We start from the raw sequence: 17,877 nt of genomic DNA, 5'->3' as shown, positions 1-17,877 counted from the left end.
AACAGCTATGATTAGTTAATTTAATGCTTCAGCAGCCCTATGTCGGTCAATTTTAGTGGGTATCTTCCAAATTATAGTCAGACCCAGACAGCATTTCCTTGTTGAGCAGTAGTGCAGGGATAATAAGACAAAAGGAAATTTTGTACTAAAATGAGTGTAACTTTGGAAAATACTCACTTGATTTGTTTTATTCAGATTGATGAAGCCTCATATTAGCTTTGGGTGATCTTAACTACGCATTTTTAAAGGGGGTTGTTGTTTTTGTTTTGTTTTTGTTTTTTAGAGTGTTTCTGTTCATTTTTTGGTTGGTGAGTTTTGGGGAACTCCTTCCTGAACAGACTCTCATTATCTACCGCCTGATTAGATAATTGTCCTAATTATCCAATCAGGTGGGTTAATGTCCCAATTATCCAATCAGGACACACACCTCAATACATAAAGAGGTCAGGTATAGACCTTTTTCACAGAAAAAAGCAGGAAAAACACAGGTGTAAATAATTAAGTTAATAAAATGAATGATGGCTGAATTCCATTTATCTGCTTCATTTTCAGGGTCCTCGTATTCTTCATGCTGGCTCACTGTCACACTCTCATGACTTACTGAGACACTTGAATAAAACAGAGCCATTATTAATGCACTGTACAGTGCCCGCTTTGCTGTGAGAAGTGATACTGTAAAGGACGCCACTATACTTCCTGACATGCAGGATTAAAACCCTGCCAGTTTGTGTCCAGTAAGTGTTTATATCTTGAAATGAGACAAACTTATTGACACTTGATTCTGGGAATTGTTTTTAAACAAGTTGTTTGTACTGAAAAAGATATGGGAATATTTTCTGTTATTTTAAAAGAAGATGCTTGATATTATGGCCAATTTTCAGTGCATCCTTTCCCCCTTTCTTCACTTTCTGTTTTCTGCCCAGTATTTTCACCTCAGATCTCTTGCATGCACATTGACACATACTGAAGATCACATCCTCCAAGATAGACATATTTAATCAGTGTCTTGTTAATTCAGGCGTGGATGTACAGCGTACCAACAGAACAGCATCATTGTCCTCTACAGTACACAATACACACACAGTATTCCAGAGAGTGTCAGAATACGTCATTATTAGAGAAGTGGGACATAAATATTAGACAGGCAAAGAGCTTTCCAGTTCATACAGTAAAAGACTTTTTGTACAAAACATATTTCTGCTTTGAAAACAATAATAATAATAATAATAATAATAATATTAATAAAACATACAGATGGACAAGACACAGGAATCAATATGATTGTAATGTACTGTATGACCCATTTCATTTACTAACTGCTTACGATGAATCTCCTTGCTTCAAATCAGCACCATGGCTGACATCCCGACCTTTGATGTCACACACACACACACACACAACATGCTCACACAAACAAACACACACACACATAGACGCATACAAACACACACATACTTGTAACTTCTGGATATTGGGCTGACTGAGTTCAGGTAGGAATGTGTGACATGGAGAGAAAAAGGGGACATGTGAGTCGGTCCCGTCTGCTGTGATAGAGGAGGAAAAGGATCAAAGATGAGAGTCCATGGAAGTGCACTGAACGCCCGGCGTGTTTTATGATTGGCAGGTCTGGCTTGCCTCCTGCTGTAGCACCATCTCATCCTTGCGGATGGGGAAGGTGTCAATGGTGGTGAATAATTCAGCCGCTGTGATTGGGAATGGGTAGCGCTGCTTGTCCATGCCCTGCTTGTCTATCAACACCATGTGGAAAGCCCTTTGTGAAATCCGGAGCAGTAACCTAGGAAATGCACATCAGTAAGAAGATGGAGTGAGCCGCAGTGATGAAGTTATTAAAGTGTGGTCTGTCATAGGTTACTTTTGGAGACAAATGGGGACGGCTTGTTATTTTAGCGTTATGTTAATGTTAGGTTAAGGTTTAGGGTTTGGCATGTGGTGGTAATGGTTATGGTTAGGACAAGTCACCAGGAAATGAATGTAAGTCAATGTAATGTCCTCTGAAGTGATGGAAACGTGTGTGTGTGGTGTGTGAGAGTACCTGATTTGCAGGGCCAGCCCTGGGGGAAGCAGCCTGTGTCGAATTCGGCCAACCTGTGCAGGGTAAGTCCCAACCAGCTCAATTACAGTCACATGCCTCAGGTCCAGTCCACACTGGGCATGCTGTAACCACGAGAGAGAGAGAGAGAGAGAGAGAGAGAGAGAGAGAGAGAGAGAGAGAGAGAGAGAGAGAGAGAGAGAGAGGGGGGGAGAAAGAGAGAGAGAGAGAGAGAGAGAGAGAGAGAGAGAGAGAGAGAGAGAGAGAGAGAGAGAGGGACAGAGAATGACAGCAGTGATGCATCTTATACCTAATGAGTGACGCCTCCACTGACAAAATGTGTTTTTCTTCTTGTTCCTTCAGTTGGATGTTTGGCCTTCACTGTGCAGAATGATGTATGTGAAGAGTTTGACACTAGATGGCTGTTTTCACATCCATCAGCAGACGGATGAAAGTTTCTCTTTGCTCACCTTAGAGTTTAACATGTTTAAGTATTCCACTTTAACAAGTGTGATATGGAAACTTGAAGCCTTTTCAGTTTTTAAAAGTTGTCTTTGTTAGGTTGCAGATACAGCAAGATAACAAAATAGATTTGTGACAGAAAAAGATAATATAATATAATAATATAATCAAACATCATTGTAAGAAGAAATCATTGTTATTGCATATATTTTTGTTGTGTGTGAAAAGGTTGAAAATGTAATTTTTAGAACTACATTGTAGACAAAAATAATCATAATATCCCAGAGCCCAACATGACATCCTCTAATTTCTTGTTTAGTCCAAACTCCAGGGATTCTCAACTGCAGTGATATAAAACAAAGAAAAGCAGCAAGTCCTTAAACTGGGGAAGCAGGAACCAGACAATTTTGGGCATTTTTGCTTAAAAAATGATCAAAGTAATTACACAGTTGCTGATTAATTTTCTCAATAAATGGACTAACAGTTTGAGCGCTAGATAGCACAAACACCTCCTGATAACCAAACTACTACAGGACTTGTTCACAAGCCGACGTTTGTCTTTCAGATTATAACCCAGTCACTTTGAAAGGTCAAGCGTTTAAAGACAGCTCTGACTTAATGGGTTCTGACGAGCCAGGAAAGCATCCACCCCCACAATAGCCTTATCAAGGCCCATTTCACTGTCATTTCTTCATCGCCTTGACATTTTCTATTCATCAGGACACCCCAGTCCTATTTATTTGCCTCACTGCTTTGTCCCACTTTGGCAGCTGAACAAGAAAGAAGACCAACCACACCGCCGCCCCGTTTTTGAGCAGCATTACAGAGGACAGACATCACTTCAATAATTTCTTCACGCCTGTTCTCCACATACATACATGTCACCTTCTCTCTGTGAGTCGTGCCTCACCTGTAAGTTAGTCATCTGGAAGCGATAATTATGATTGGCAGCTGTAGGGGCCGAGATAATGAGGAGCCGCCGTTTCTCATAGAACTGGTCCAGCAGTGCAGCAGCTGTACGCACTCCCACATTGATGTTCATGGCTGTGAGGACAAAGAATTACGCAACATGACATGATATGACAAACAGTGCAATGAGACCCAGCTGCTGGAACAGGATTTCATTACAGTGAGATGCTGCATTATTTGACATATTTCAGGCTGCTCAGCAGATAGAATCAACCACGACCCTCAGGTACTATGACTACTCGGGTCGATTATTCAACAATGAATTGAACATGCAACATTTTGTTGTTAGACATGTAACCCTGTTTTAGTGATGAGTAGTGCCTAACCCTAACCTTCCAGTCACTCTGGGTTGTGGGTAATGAACAAGACAGTAAAACAACCAACTTCACTTTATCTAGGTTCACATCAGACTCCTGACTCAGCACTCACAAGTGTCCCCACATAAAACGACGGAATTACCATGAGGCTAGAGCTGCAACTATTTCTTGATCAATTGACAGATAATTAATCTTCAACTCTTTTGATAATTGCTTCATTGTTTGAGAAGAAAAAAAGGCTTTTAAAACTGTAAATCATGAAACGATATTCCAGTGGAGCCCCAAAATATAAATATAGACCTGGAAATGCGCATAATGTATCCCCTTTCATCAATTATAATGATAATCTTTAGTTGCAGCCCTACATGAGTGAAGTAACGTAAATGTTAGACATACACTTTTTTTGATAATTAAATGATTATTATTATCGGAGTGAAAATACTAAAAATTCAATTTGCAAAAGTCCAGAAAAAACAATGTTGTTATTCCTATTAAAAAATAATATTTATCCTAATGAGTAAGTGAGTAAGGTATACTTAAGAACCAAAGCAAGGTTACAGTCCAATAATCTCTAATGGTCTGCAACACAGTCTCTCCAATCGGCTACTTCTTCATGTCTCACAGATACAGACATTCAATAGAGGGACGTACAGTATTGATTTTTCTAATCAATGGATGGTAGAGGTGGGCCTCCTCCACTGAGCTGTTCCCATGGAAAATGTTTAGTACAGGTTAAAAAAGTTTAATACATACCTTGTTTCTGTTTGTGTACGTTTGTATCTGTGTGCAGTACATACCTGCACATGTGGTGTCTGTTCCAGACCAGGTGAGTCCATACTGGCACACCCTGGCAGCGCTGCCCTGCAGCTCGTAGCCGCCGGTGCAGGTAAACACACAAGTGGCCCCATAATTGTCTTTGTCACTGTCACACTTCATATAACCGTTATCAGGGGGAAATAGTGGGTTACAGCGGCGCACTATACAGGGAGAGAGACATATTAGACATGTGAGGCAGCAAGGTGGGATTAAAAGAAAGGAGAGAGAGGGGATGATGGAATAATTGAATAATAATAATAATTGTTTTTCCATCTTCTATTTAAAATAAACACTCTTAACCTTAGATATTTTAAGCTATGAGATCCTACTCAACAAGATATTGTATCCAGGTATTTAAAAAGTAGTAATCTAAACTAAACACTGGTATAAAACAGAACCTCCCAGACTAGTTTCCAAATAATATTATTTTTTTATCAGGTGTCTTCATTAAAGTTTGTATCTTTAGACTGAATAATGGAATAATCATAACATAATATTAAGGCCTGCATCCTCACATAGGCTCAGACAAATACAGTCATTGTCCTCATCAGTTTTTTAAGTCAGAAGAATATTATATATATATAATATATTTTAAGGTACTTGGCTCAGGCGGTCATCAGTCCCTCATGAAGATATCACATGGAATTAACCCCTACAGTATGATGAAAGCCAGACATAAACTCCTGTTTGTTTGTTCTTGTTATGGTAATATTATTAATCATAAACATAGAAGTTATGCGTGTTTATTATACCTGTAACCTGCTACAATCTGCTCCGGTTGTCTGTTTGTTATAAGTCACAAACGGCACTGTAAAATTGTAAACTTGTATTCATTATTTTGGACTTAACAAGTCAAATTGGAACAAAACTAATTCCTTCAGATACCAGTTAAACCCGGAGAGTCTGGCAACACTATCATTTCCTTGTAAGTTTACTGGAAAGAATTTGGTACTAAATATATGTGTAAATAAGGATCAATTTAAACCCAAGTAAACATCCATTCATTCTTTCTGTTTATGTTGAATTGTGCTCTTTCAGAGCAAATGTAATTTTTTTGTATTTTTAGCTGACCTGCTTTGCACTGACTAAAAGACACATAGGTTTTACAAATTCATTCAAAGTGTAACAATTGAACACTGTCTCTATTTTCCCCATTATTAGCAGTAAATTATTAGTTCTTGGAAAAATACCATAAAATGAAGTGCTACTAATACCCTGCTCCACAGAGATTGATGTGTCTATCAAAAACCTTCCATCTCCTCCTAAGCTTTTCAAGGCTCACCTCGCACTCTGACAGTGAAGCGGCAAGATGCTTTGTTCTCTGCACGGTCGAACACAGTGTAGGACATCTTATGGAGCCCCTCTGTGAAGTCTGATTTTGAAGGTTTCCCTTTCAGGATAACACTGCAAAAGACAGGCTTAGTTTAATTCACCTCCCTGTTCAGACTGGAATAACAAATAGGACTAAAACCGACTTAAGCAACATGGAAGAAAAAGCTAGAAGGGTGGTGGAGATGAGACTTACTCTGTAAGGATGCCATCTGCAGTGTCCACACCCTCCGGTGTGTCCCAGGTCACCCTTGCTGTCAGTTTTCCTGGTTCTGCCCACTTATCCTTCAGATTAGGACACTTGATTTTTGGAGGATCCATATCTAAAGAGAATGGCAACCAAAAAACAAAACAAAAACTAATGAAGGGAAAACAAAAGAAAGCAAATCTCTAAATCACATCACATGGTCCACATTGAAATACATTTCACTAGCTAGGCCACAAATGGAGAATAGGAAATCTGGTTTCTATTGGCCAGAATGGGAGGTGTCCACATCGACCATCTGCTACTCCTGTCTTCTTGCACAGCAGTTAACAGTGATAACTGTGCAGATTTATGACTCAAACTTTATTTATTAATTTCTGAAACAACAGGGTCCTTGATTTTAGACAGATGTAGGCAAAAGCAGGCTCCTGACTCTAGCCGGTGATTTTTGTCAGGTGACATGACAACTGTGGTATACAAACCCTGTCACTACCCACCATTACCAAGGTCAAAAGACTATTCAGACATCTATATGATTATTTAAGAGAAAGCCTGTACAATGCAGCTTTCCATGAAAAACAAAGTGATTTTCACGCTCAGTCTCACTGCAAAGAAATGAAAAACATTTATCATTTCCAAGTGATGAGGGACAAACCACATAGTGACCATAAGCATGTTTGGAGACCTGTTTGTTTTACATCAGTTATCTAACCTTATATTATGATTTGTCACACAGGCTTTCATTCAGTAGCCGACAACTGACTTTGTGCATTAAACAAGTCATTAAATTAGTATTTTACACAGTTGATCCCTCAGTACAACTGCAGAGAAGAACACAAACTGACTTACCAACACAGGTGGGGTCTCCGGCACTCCATGCCTTGTTGTGCTGGCAGGTTGCCGTCTTCTGGCCCTTCAGACTGAATCCAGGGGAGCAGAAGAACTCACAACGAGAGTTGAAGTAGGAGCCGTCTGAACATTTGTAGCCGCCGTTATTGGGCATGTTCAGCTTGGGACAGCGGATCTCTGTCAGAGAGAGTTCAATGTCTTTTTTAAAGGGTATTCTCACCCACCCCCACCCAACAACAGCAGAAGCAGAAAATCAGCACAACAATTGACAGACAGCAATAAAATGATTTACATATTTGCGTACGGCATTCTCAATCGTATTCCTTCACACTCCTTTTTGGGTCCATATTTTCATCGAGACCACTTAAAAAATCACTCCACGTCTGGTTTGTTATTATTATTATTTATTATCAGAACTAGATTATCATAGTGAATTTTCTTAAGGTATAGTAAGGGTTTAATTTCATTCAGTCACAGTTTAAAGCACATTTCTAATTCTTCAAGATAAATCTATTGGCTGTGACCAGCAGCAAAGCATCTTCAGAGCTGCAACCAAAAAGAAACAATATATTTCTGTCATAAATAAAAGAAAACCAGTGATAAATGACTCCACATTTAATCAATCACGAACAGAGATTGATGAATAAAAATTGTTTTTCAGTGAGTAATGTCGGTGATAAATCAGTGTGACCTGGATAAGTCCATTTCTTGCATTTGCTGAAAATAAATGTACCCTTTTAAAAGGAAAAACTCTCCCATAAAGCAGAACGCTTTGCTTCATGCCAGTAAGAGCTCAATCTTGATGGAGTGCTGCTTTGAATTAAGACTTTTGTTTCTCCATTCAGTTGAGCTCTCCGCATTAAGTTCAGAGTGATGCATTATTAAAACTCATGATATCGACCATGCAGCGCTGGCCTACTTCAGTATGGTTTTCATTGCGTTTGATGTTATTGCATATCTGATCAGCACTACTGTCTTGAAGAGCAGGCCTTCAAGCTGAGCTGACTCTAGAGCAGCAGAGTAGTTGAAGTAATAGTAATGGCAGCATTTTTCTATCAGTATTCTAACTTACAACGTATAGTGATTTATTCCACCGCCGTCTAAATAGTGTTTCCATAGAGGCTCACACTCTGGCAAGAGTTAACTTCTGAGAGAAGCAACAGATCTGAGAAATGTGTGGAATAAACATGACCTAATTTAAAAATCTATGTATGGAGAAACTGACCTTTTAAACTGATATTTTAAGACTATGATACGAACAATGTGTAAAATATGTGGCTATACACTGTATGTGAAAACATTCAAAAATGTAAGAATTACTATCAGCTTTCAGGGATCCATGAGGCAAACCAAGTAAGTAGATGTATGAACGTGTCTACATGTATGACGAGAGACATAATATGTTTGTGTGTTCAGGTAGAGGTCAGTTCTCACCTCGGCAGGCGTAGTTAGAAGACCAGTGTTTGCTGGCCATGCACACCACTTCTGAGCTCTGGGCCTCGTATCCCTGCTTGCAGCGGACTTTACAGCGTGTCCCCATCACGTTCCTGTAGTGTTCTCCTCTCGGGGTGCGACAGCTGACGTCACCATGTTTCACCTTAATGGGTGCACACCACGGGGTCCCTAAAAATGGAGAAAAGAGAACTGTGCTGACCTTTTCCTTCACTGCATCACAGCAATTATGTTTTTAGGGTACCCCCTCGTAATGGGAGAGAGGGTGATTCATATCCGTATTCAATAAATGGTACTTACCTGAAGACCATAAAAGCTTTGAAAGACTTCCTTTATGAGTGTGAAAATGTGAAAACCCACCAATCATTTGAGTAGAGACAGATATGGTGGATTTCTCATTACCTTATCTGCGACTTCCCATAATCCATACAGACAATGATGCGTAGACAGCACTTATGTTTCACATAATATATATATGTGTGTGTGTGTGTGTGTGTGTGCGTGCGTGTGTGTATGTGCATGTATGTGTGTTGAGAAAGCAGCTCTTTATCAATACTCACGTATTGTGCTCTGAAATAAATTATTTGAGCTCTTAATTTCGCATTACCTATCACCTTCATGCCGTTAGTCTTATCTTGCATGTACCCTTCACATGATCCCTCTTGGATTTCATAGTTATATTGATCTACTGAGATATGTGGTTATATTTTGGGTTTTGGCTGTTAAACACAACACTGCGATCTTTGAGTTCCCCTTGAAGGACTGTTTCACCATAAAAAACCTTGATAACAATGTATGGAATGGATATCATCCAGTTCATAGAAACTCAGCTTAAGGATAGTGCAATGCTTTCTGTCTTCTTTGTTGCCTTCTTCAAACTTTCAGCTAACTGAAAGTGCCACACCAAGCTTTACTGACTTTTACAGGTAGAGGGTAGGATGTAAAAAATTATAATATAATTAATTTATATAATATCATATAATATATAAGACAATAAATTACACGAAAATATCTAGTCACTACTTTCAATATCCCTCCCTATCATGGAAAACCGTGTTTGTTTTCAACTTTTCTCCGCCCATATTGGATACCTCTACCCATCTCTACACCGCTTGTGTAAAAATTCCTTGTTGGATGCCAAGTTTGAGGGGCCACAAGGTTTCTATTCCAATACGCGGAAATCAAAAACTGCAGTTTATTTCCTGCTGGCTCAGGACAAACACTCAACCCTGTGGACCAACACACACACACACACACACACACACACATGCATGCACTTGGAGAGGAGAATACACACCATTTTAGGCTAATTTCCAGTTGGAATAAAAATGAGTATTCGTTGCACAGCAAGCTTCACTCACTCTGGATCTCTCTGTATGTGTGTGTGTTGGCAAAGTCTCCACAACCACTGAGTAAAAAAATAATAATACTACATTTGAGCTTTTACACAAGGAGAGAGTTTGATTTGGCCTCAAGGAAAATGTTCCGTGTCTAAGTAACCCGGAATTTAAAACTAGAAACGTCTTTGACGTAACTGTGTCAGTTAACGAAACTGCTTGAACTAACTGCCTTTGAATTATACCTCTTTAGAGATACTTTGGGAACTTTACAAGAGCTACTTCTCTGAATGAGGTGAGGTAATTCAGGAAATCGCGTTTATTTTGAACTCAATAGCGCGGTCCCTAAATTGAAATGTGAGTCACTTTCCAGAGTGCATGTGTGTATGGCAGTCACCTTTATATCTACGAGAATACGAGTCCTCATCGTCTCCATAGGCGTAATGTCCTGACCCTGGGGATAAAAGGAAAGAAGAAAAAGCAACTAATACAAAGAAAAGCGCTGCATCCAAGGTGTTAGGCAATGTTTGAAAAGCATTGTCCTAAGCTGACCTGGCAATACCCAAAGTATTGCTTAACTTCTCATCTGAACCACACTCTAGGGGGGGTGATCTGGATCTTTTGGACAAGAAACATGCATAAAGAAGAAAACCCCAAAAGATCCTCTTTTTCCATCTGGTTTGGAACAAGGAATCTGTTTAACACAAAGATCCTCTCATTCAATCCAGTGGTTTCTTGTTGTGCCCCCCTATTATGTTTGGTAGAAATGGAGGGAGTAAAAGTGTTTTGAAAATGTTTGTTCCAAAACATGTTCCATGGTTTATACTTACCATAGCTACATATCCATATTAAATCAGCTTAAACATTGCACATATCACTCCAACAGAGCAAAAGATATTTTTTAGTTGTTGAGTGGTGCTTGTGAAAGACAAATGTGAAGGGAATTTTGATGAGCAGGGAGCATTTTTTAGGAAAGAGGAAGGGATGGAGGGAGATAGAGCAGCTCGAGGAGCAATAAAACAGGAAGGATAGAGGAAATGGGTGAGGAAGGGGTTAAAATGGGGGAAGGGTGTTCAACCTTGGCCCCGGGATGTTATGAACTCTAATGTGAATGTGTCCTCTGTTCATGATCCACAAGGGAAGAGTGTTCCACCCTCCTCCAGCTTCATATTAGAGTCGCATGTTGGTCAGTGAACCTGATACTGTGCATATATCTCCTGGCCCTTTCCCCAGTCCCCATCATGGCATTTCTGTCAGTTTAATAAAAGCTGTCTTGACCAAAATGCCGCAAGTCATCTAACGCACACACATACACACGCACAACAAGATCTGAGGTTTTAGCAGTCAGATCACACAGCATGGCCTGTACAAAGCGAACCCACATACTGAGTGAGTCAGATTTAGCTGTCTAAAGGGAAAACTTAAGTGTCTGCTGCATAATGGGGGAAACAAGATGGAGAAAGGTATGGAAAACTAATTACAGGTGCGTGTGTGTGTGTCCGTGTGTGTGTGTGTGTGTGTGTGTGTGTGTGTGTGTGTGTGTGTGTGTGTGTGTGTGTGTGTGTGTGTGTGTGTGTGTGTGTGTGTGTGTGCGTGCCCTTCACAGTGAAAATTAGTTAGAGACACATGTACCAGAATAATTATTAGCTCTTAACTTTTCAGGCATTTTATGCAAACAGGAACGACTTGTTTTTATTGGCTGGCAGGTGTTACCACAAACAACGACTTAAAGGGGACATAATATGCTTTTGTGATATTCTGGCATGTATATGTTGTTATGATGTCAGATGTTAAACACAGTAAAAGATCCAAAACTTGAGGTCCCAAACTGCAAGTCAATAGCCAAGGCCTCAAACTGCCCTGAACACTTCATTTGCAACGTTTTTTTCTACCTTGTCGACGAGCTGATGTCAGCTCTTCACACATTCCATTAAAGAGCTATCTGTTCTTCCTTTGTTGCTAAGGCTGTGCTAAGAATTGCCCATGTGTGGTTTGTGTTTTCCACTCTCATATTTTGGATTTGAGCCTGCTCTGAATGCTCTTTTTGCCAATTTACCTCTAGATCCCCATCGAACTGATGTCAGATCATTCATGTCTGTTCCATAGCCTTCATTGCTAAGGTTGTTTCATGGGTTGTTCATGTTGTCAGCTTGACAAGGCTTGACTGTGTACAGATGTGTTTGATAAGTTTGTATTAGTGTATTAGAGTTAAGAAAAGGAAGCTAAATCTGACTAGTAATGTCAATTTAAGTAGCCTTAAGAGCTGCCAAAGTCTGCAGAGGGGAAGCTAGCCAATGAGAAAAGAATAAGCTCATCTGGAAGGGGGCCTTTAAGAGACAGACACTAAAACAGCCTGTTTCAGACAGAGGCTGCACTGGGGAGCTGCATAAAGGACCAGTATAACATTAAAACGTTTTTTTTTTAAAAACCGTACATCATGCAGCAATTCCAGTAGAGCCCCAGAATACAAATATAGAGCTGTGTATAGTATGTCCCCTTTAATTATTCCCTCGTCTACAGACACAAATCCCACCATTTCATAAACACTAGTTTTGGCCAGCATTTTTTCTGCAGTTACCTCTGTACATTAGTAGCAAGCGTAAGTAAGTAAGTAAGCAAGCGTCCCATGCTGGACTCAAGTTGCCTGCAAACCAAACACTCCCTAATGCCACTGCTTCTCATTAAAATTAAAATCAATCTTTATGCAGATGATACTGTTTACTGTATACTGTGTGACCGATCCTGTCCAACCAACCATCATGAAATTACAACTCCTTTACCGCACTGCAAGATGCACTTACTAATCTCAATGAAAATAAAACAAAATGTATTTTATGTTCTAGATCCAGGGATATACATTATAATAACTTTTTTTTAATTTTGAGAGGGTCACAGAATACAAACATCTTGGCATCTGGCTTGATGAGAAACTTGTATATCTAAATATCACATAGAAATCCTTAAATCTTATTAAACTGTGACAGAAGTTTGGCTTGTTGTACAGGAACAAGAGGCATCCCTGTGACCTGTAGAAAGGGGGTTGTTGATGCAGTTTTCCTGTCAGTTCTGGAGTATGGGGATGTCATTTATCGACATGGTGGCTGCTTCCACTCTGAGGTCCCTAGAGTCCACTTACCATCCAGCCTCCTGATGACTATTACAACCCTCACCACTGCATCCTACACATTAACAGTGGTTTCCTTTCTTTAATATCCATTGATACTAGTTATCTACAAATCCCTTACTATAATATCCCCATCTAATATATAGCCTAATCAAAGCACTTATAACTCTCTGTAACTTAAAGACCATTCTGGATAATTGCTCTCTACTGGTCACTTTGTCTCTATAAATTAATTTAACTGTTAGTGAGGTGTTGATGTAAAAGAGCATGTATGCTCAGCCAGTCTAGCCTGCATAAACAAGGAACACAATGCATTTGTCACTGTGGTTAACCCTAACTGACCATTGACCATCAACAAAAATGAATGTACAAGACAACTGTTATATTTTAGCACTTTTGAACATAATCAACACCAGTTTTATATATTACAGGAAGTAATGGAACAAGAGGGAGCAGACGCCATGAAATGAAGAGCTGCAGGCGACAGGCTGGACGACTCAAACTTCTCAACAAGCCAACTTTACTGTGCTCTGCTGGAACTACTTACAAAGTGTGCAGCATTAAATCAGACTGTGGTTACTCATAGCTTGATGGGAAACAGCTGATTATTGACCAACTTTATTAAAACAATTTGAGGTTGTTTGGCTGTGATATAAACATGTATAAACAGAGTCCCAAAATAGTTTTTTTTAACTTGTGGCCACAAATGATCTTGTTATTGAATGATTTTCTTTCAACCAGCTACTCAATTAATCAGATAATAATCTCAGCTTCTATTTTTTCATTATACAAACTATAACGGTTTAGGGATTTTCCACCTCCAAAGTAACCAGCAGGAAAGAGGGCACACAAGGACACTGACAGTGTGAACCCTGTATGTCTCCCTGTATAAACCAGAAAGTATGCTACATTAAACAAAACTCTTTCAGAGCCAAGACAGGCCTTTTTGTGTGTGAATTCATCTCTGTGCAAAAATCTATTGAACGGGCCTGCTGGGACGGAGAAAGACATACAAACATGCTTGCAGTGTATAAGTCACATAGAGCAGAGGCCAACCAGACATAAAAAGTAAAGATTTTGTTGAAATGAATCCATTTGCTATGTGAACTATGATACTAGCTATGACAGCCATCATTACACATAATAAAATATGCCATAAATTGGGTTAGTATTCCTACGGAAGCCCAGTATTTGTGTTTTAAATACATCCATGAGGTTGCTGTTGTCACTCTTCTTGCCTGTAGGTGGCAGGTTGGAAATCCCTCTATATTTACCATACACTGCATTCCACAATGGAATAAAAAAGCAGTGTACATGGCATGTATCAAGCATTACATTTTATAGATGCGAAAATAGCTGTTGTGACTCAGACAATGATTGATAAGTGCTCAAAATCTCATTGAACTGCTCAGTGTAGAGTAAAATATTGAGTTATACAGGAAGTAGTGAATGAGTGGATGATGGAGTGATTTTGGACACAGCTCAGGTCAGAAAATGCTGGCAGTGAGCGATTGGATGATACTTACCCTGACTGGTCCTTGTTGATAAAAGTATTTGAGATTCAAATTTAGAAAGAAAATATGTGATCTGAGACTCATTTTCATTTAGATTTATTAAATCTGTCAACATGATGAGGTTAGATCCCTTGCCAGTATCACCCTCATGTTTGCTTCCTTTCTGCTTAAAATGACTTCTTAGAAAAATGTCAAACTGTTAAGGGAGGGAGCATAAAAGCTTGACTTCCTGACAGATTAATAAACTTTCAATTACAGAATCTGATATTCCAATTAGCTTTTCACAGCGGGATTGTTATACAAACTGTCATTAACTATAGGCGAACGGAGCATAAAATAAAATGGGATTTAATTTATTTTAACTCTCAATTCAACATGATTGACGAGTTCCATAATTGCTCCATGGGAACACTAAACTGATTCCTGTCCCGTTTAAACTGTATATCAACACGCCTGCTGCTTCTTTCTTAACCACATCAACATAGCTCACCACAATGAATAGTATTAATGATGAAAAATAAATATTTTTAAGAGTACAGAATATAAAGCTAAGCAGCTACTTGAGCAGGATGATGTACTACATTACCTGAGACACAGAAATGAGGAATTAGCTGTCAGTAGCAGAGTTAAAGGTCCAGTGTGTAGGATTTAGTGTTTTCAGTGTTCAGTGATTCCGTAATTCTTATTTTCAGGTGATTATACACTAATTAAAACATACTTATGAATATTATATTCAATTTCTTCATGCAGATACACAGATGGAAAATCACATACTGCTTCACTGACCAGCATTTATCTTTCTGCTCTTAAAGCTGCACCTATCAGTATTAGTGTATTAACAATGGATCAAATGATTAAGTTTAATGTGAAGGGTTTAAATTGTCGAATTATCACCCAACTCTACAGAGCATATTGGCATATCTAAAACCTGCATTAACTGATTTTTTTTGGCCACTTGGGGGCAGCAGAAACAAGTTGTGAGCACAACAGTGACATATCAGAACTTTTTTTTTGCTGAGATTTTGAGCTTGTTAACATACAGTTGCTTATTTACAGCAACAGTCCAACATTAACTCTGGTTCTTTAGCTGCTAAATGCTCCACTATGCTCACCAGCTAACTGTGTATGTTTACTATTTGGTGCTGGGCAGGTAGTGTATAGTACACTACCTGCCCAGTACAGTTCATTCTTAAAAAGACATTATTATATGGCTGTTTTTATTTCTATGTAGAACCGCATAAAAACATCTCTGGTTTTTATATTCATTAATTAACAGCTACAGTTTCTGATCTGTTCTTTAGTCGTTCCTTTGTAACTGTTCAGGATTTACCTCATCATAAAGTGTCGCTCCTTTTTTACTGGCAGAGACATTACTGTAGAGTAACTGTTCTCCAGTGATGGTGCTGGCAATATCTCAAGTTACTCCCTGTGTGTGTGGAGGATCTTTCTGCCTCAGACCCACATCAGTACAAGAAGCATCATGGAAAATATGATCAGGCTTTCACAAATACTTGCTGTTAAGGGGTTTAACTGTACGAAGCAATGCAGAACACTGGCCTTAAAAAGAAATCCCATGGCTTTCCACTGTTCCAACAAAGATCAAGCAAGTTACGCAACTGATAAATGGGCTAAGTGACCACCAGAACAAACACACACCCCTGTACTGTTCATAAATCCACACACACACACAAGTATGAACCAGAGGCCTTACTGTCAGCTCGACAAGCAGTATTTAGTGTGTCAGTACAAATCTGCTCGCCAGCTTGTGTTCATGTTTCAGCCTGTATGATCATACGGCAGCGGTGGTGAGCCACTCTCAAACCATCTACAGGCACATAACCACTGTGCCTGCACACACACACGCATACAACTTACATCCAGACTTGAGCTTTGAAGTCATTTCAGCTCCTCACTGCAGGCTACAGGCTCTGCTCTGTCTGGCTCCGTCTATCTGGCCAGCCTGTATGTTCACTTCTGTTGGAAACCATACTTCAGTGTGTGTGTGTGTGTGTGTGTGTGTGTGTGTGTGTGTGTGTGTGTGTGTGTGTGTGTGTGTGTGTGTGTGTGTGTGTGTGTGTGTGTGTGTGTGTGTGTTACAGGGGGTCCTTCTGTGTTTACGCAGCACTGGGGCAAAAACTCATCAGTGAAGTACTGTAAAATATTTCCAGCAATCATGCAACAGATGTGAAAGCCCTTGGCTATAATTAATTTGGCTGATGGAGGTGTTGCTTTCAGGCTCTTGGGATAGAATATGAAACATACAAAGTGAAGACAAGGAAAAGCTCTGATCCTCAGCTTTCATTAGAGCCACAGACTGAGCTCTGTGCAGAGAAACGTCCCCCAGATGCACACTGTACTCCCCCCGCTCCCCACCCCCTCCACGTAAACACAAGCGCGGTTCACCAAAAACCAACAGTGGAGATAAGAAGCCTCAAATGCATGCAAGAACTGCAAAATAAAAATAAAAAAACTCTACAAAAACCACAAAACGTTTACTATGAATCCAGCATTAAAGCAGTGACATATCTCATTTTAATCAGACTGTCTAAATATAGTCTGTTCGACTATTTGATCCGGACCAGCAGAGCAGAGAAGTCAAGGTGTTAATGTGAGCCTTTTTTATATTTGTCCTTACCTTCGTACCCGGCGCAGAAGCACAGCTGGACAAACAGGAGCACCAGCGGCCACATGTCCATATTGAGACGCGGGTCGGACGCTCTTCAACATGTGAAGGGAGCTTGCAGGAAAACTTCCAGCGCATTCCTGCTTTCCAAAGACCCGCCTCTTGCTCCAGAAACAAGGGAGGATTCTCCAAACAGAGTCAGTCCGGCCAGTATGAGGCAGATAGTGAAGCTGTGCCAGCATCTGTGGGTAAACTGTGACATGTATTCACCGCAAGGGACTTAACTAATCATCAACCCACTTATTTACGTTTTTTTCCTAATTTAAGTCCTTGATCTCATCCACTCTGAATGTTAATTTACAAAATGAGTTACTGCACATAAGTACGAATTAGAGGCTGGCCTGCTTGAGTAATCATACTCAGTATACAAACTTTAATTTCCCTTTAAAAATCCTTTGAATCCTTTGAAGAAAATGTCCCTTTAAAAATCCTTTGAATCCTTTGAAGAAAATAACACATCACCTTTGGGATGAGCTGCTCGTGTTTGCTCTATGGCCAATATCACAATATCAATATAATATCGATATATTGCCAAGCCCTACAAAAGCTATACCTGCGACAGTTAACAAGGGTTACTTGTTATGTTTACCAGAGGGGTCACACGTCGAGCATATGTTATTTTAACATTTTTGTAACACCATCATATTTCTAATTAAGTAAACCATCCATCCTTGCATAAGAACACTCGTTTCTTAACCGTTGCCAAATTAATGAATTAAGACTAAGGATTCAGCTGGAACAGCAATTAAGTATGTTTTCTGTCACAGCAG

The 17,877-nt window shown here is 39.6% G+C and overlaps 1 protein-coding gene across 2 annotated transcripts; it reads right to left on the bottom strand.

Moving 5' to 3' along the window:
- Positions 1 to 978: 978 nt before the first annotated feature.
- On the bottom strand, positions 979 to 17,253 carry srpx (sushi-repeat containing protein X-linked). 2 transcript variants are annotated; one of them, XM_062431390.1, is made up of 10 exons: positions 17,060 to 17,252; positions 10,184 to 10,240; positions 8,432 to 8,620; positions 6,998 to 7,174; positions 6,140 to 6,266; positions 5,897 to 6,018; positions 4,596 to 4,775; positions 3,423 to 3,556; positions 2,054 to 2,175; positions 979 to 1,795 (listed from the first exon to the last, which is right to left on the bottom strand). In XM_062431390.1, exons 1-10 carry the CDS (start codon positions 17,118 to 17,120, stop codon positions 1,612 to 1,614), a joined length of 1,353 nt encoding a protein of 450 aa, XP_062287374.1. In that variant the 5' UTR covers positions 17,121 to 17,252; the 3' UTR covers positions 979 to 1,611. The 2 variants fall into 2 exon arrangements, with proteins under 2 accessions (XP_062287374.1, XP_062287375.1); XM_062431391.1 differs by lacking the exon at positions 10,184 to 10,240 and having other exon boundaries at positions 17,060 to 17,253.
- Positions 17,254 to 17,877: the final 624 nt, after the last annotated feature.

This window comes from Scomber scombrus, chromosome 13, assembly GCF_963691925.1.
Source record: "Scomber scombrus chromosome 13, fScoSco1.1, whole genome shotgun sequence".
Classification (NCBI taxonomy): domain Eukaryota; kingdom Metazoa; phylum Chordata; class Actinopteri; order Scombriformes; family Scombridae; genus Scomber; species Scomber scombrus.
The sequence above is the reverse complement of the archived record's forward strand: the minus strand, read 5'-3'. Positions and strand labels throughout refer to the sequence as shown.

Bases quoted from the DNA above. Each gene is read 5' to 3' on its own strand.
- srpx (XM_062431390.1), bottom strand. From the start codon at position 17,120: ATGGACATGTGGCCGCTGGTGCTCCTGTTTGTCCAGCTGTGCTTCTGC. The intron at 10,241-17,059 runs GTAAGGACAAAT...TTTTATCCCCAG, and splicing joins CTTCTGCGCCGGGTACGAAG to GGTCAGGACATTACGCCTAT. The intron at 8,621-10,183 runs GTGACTGCCATA...CTCCATTTTTAG, and splicing joins GTATTCTCGTAGATATAAAG to GGACCCCGTGGTGTGCACCC.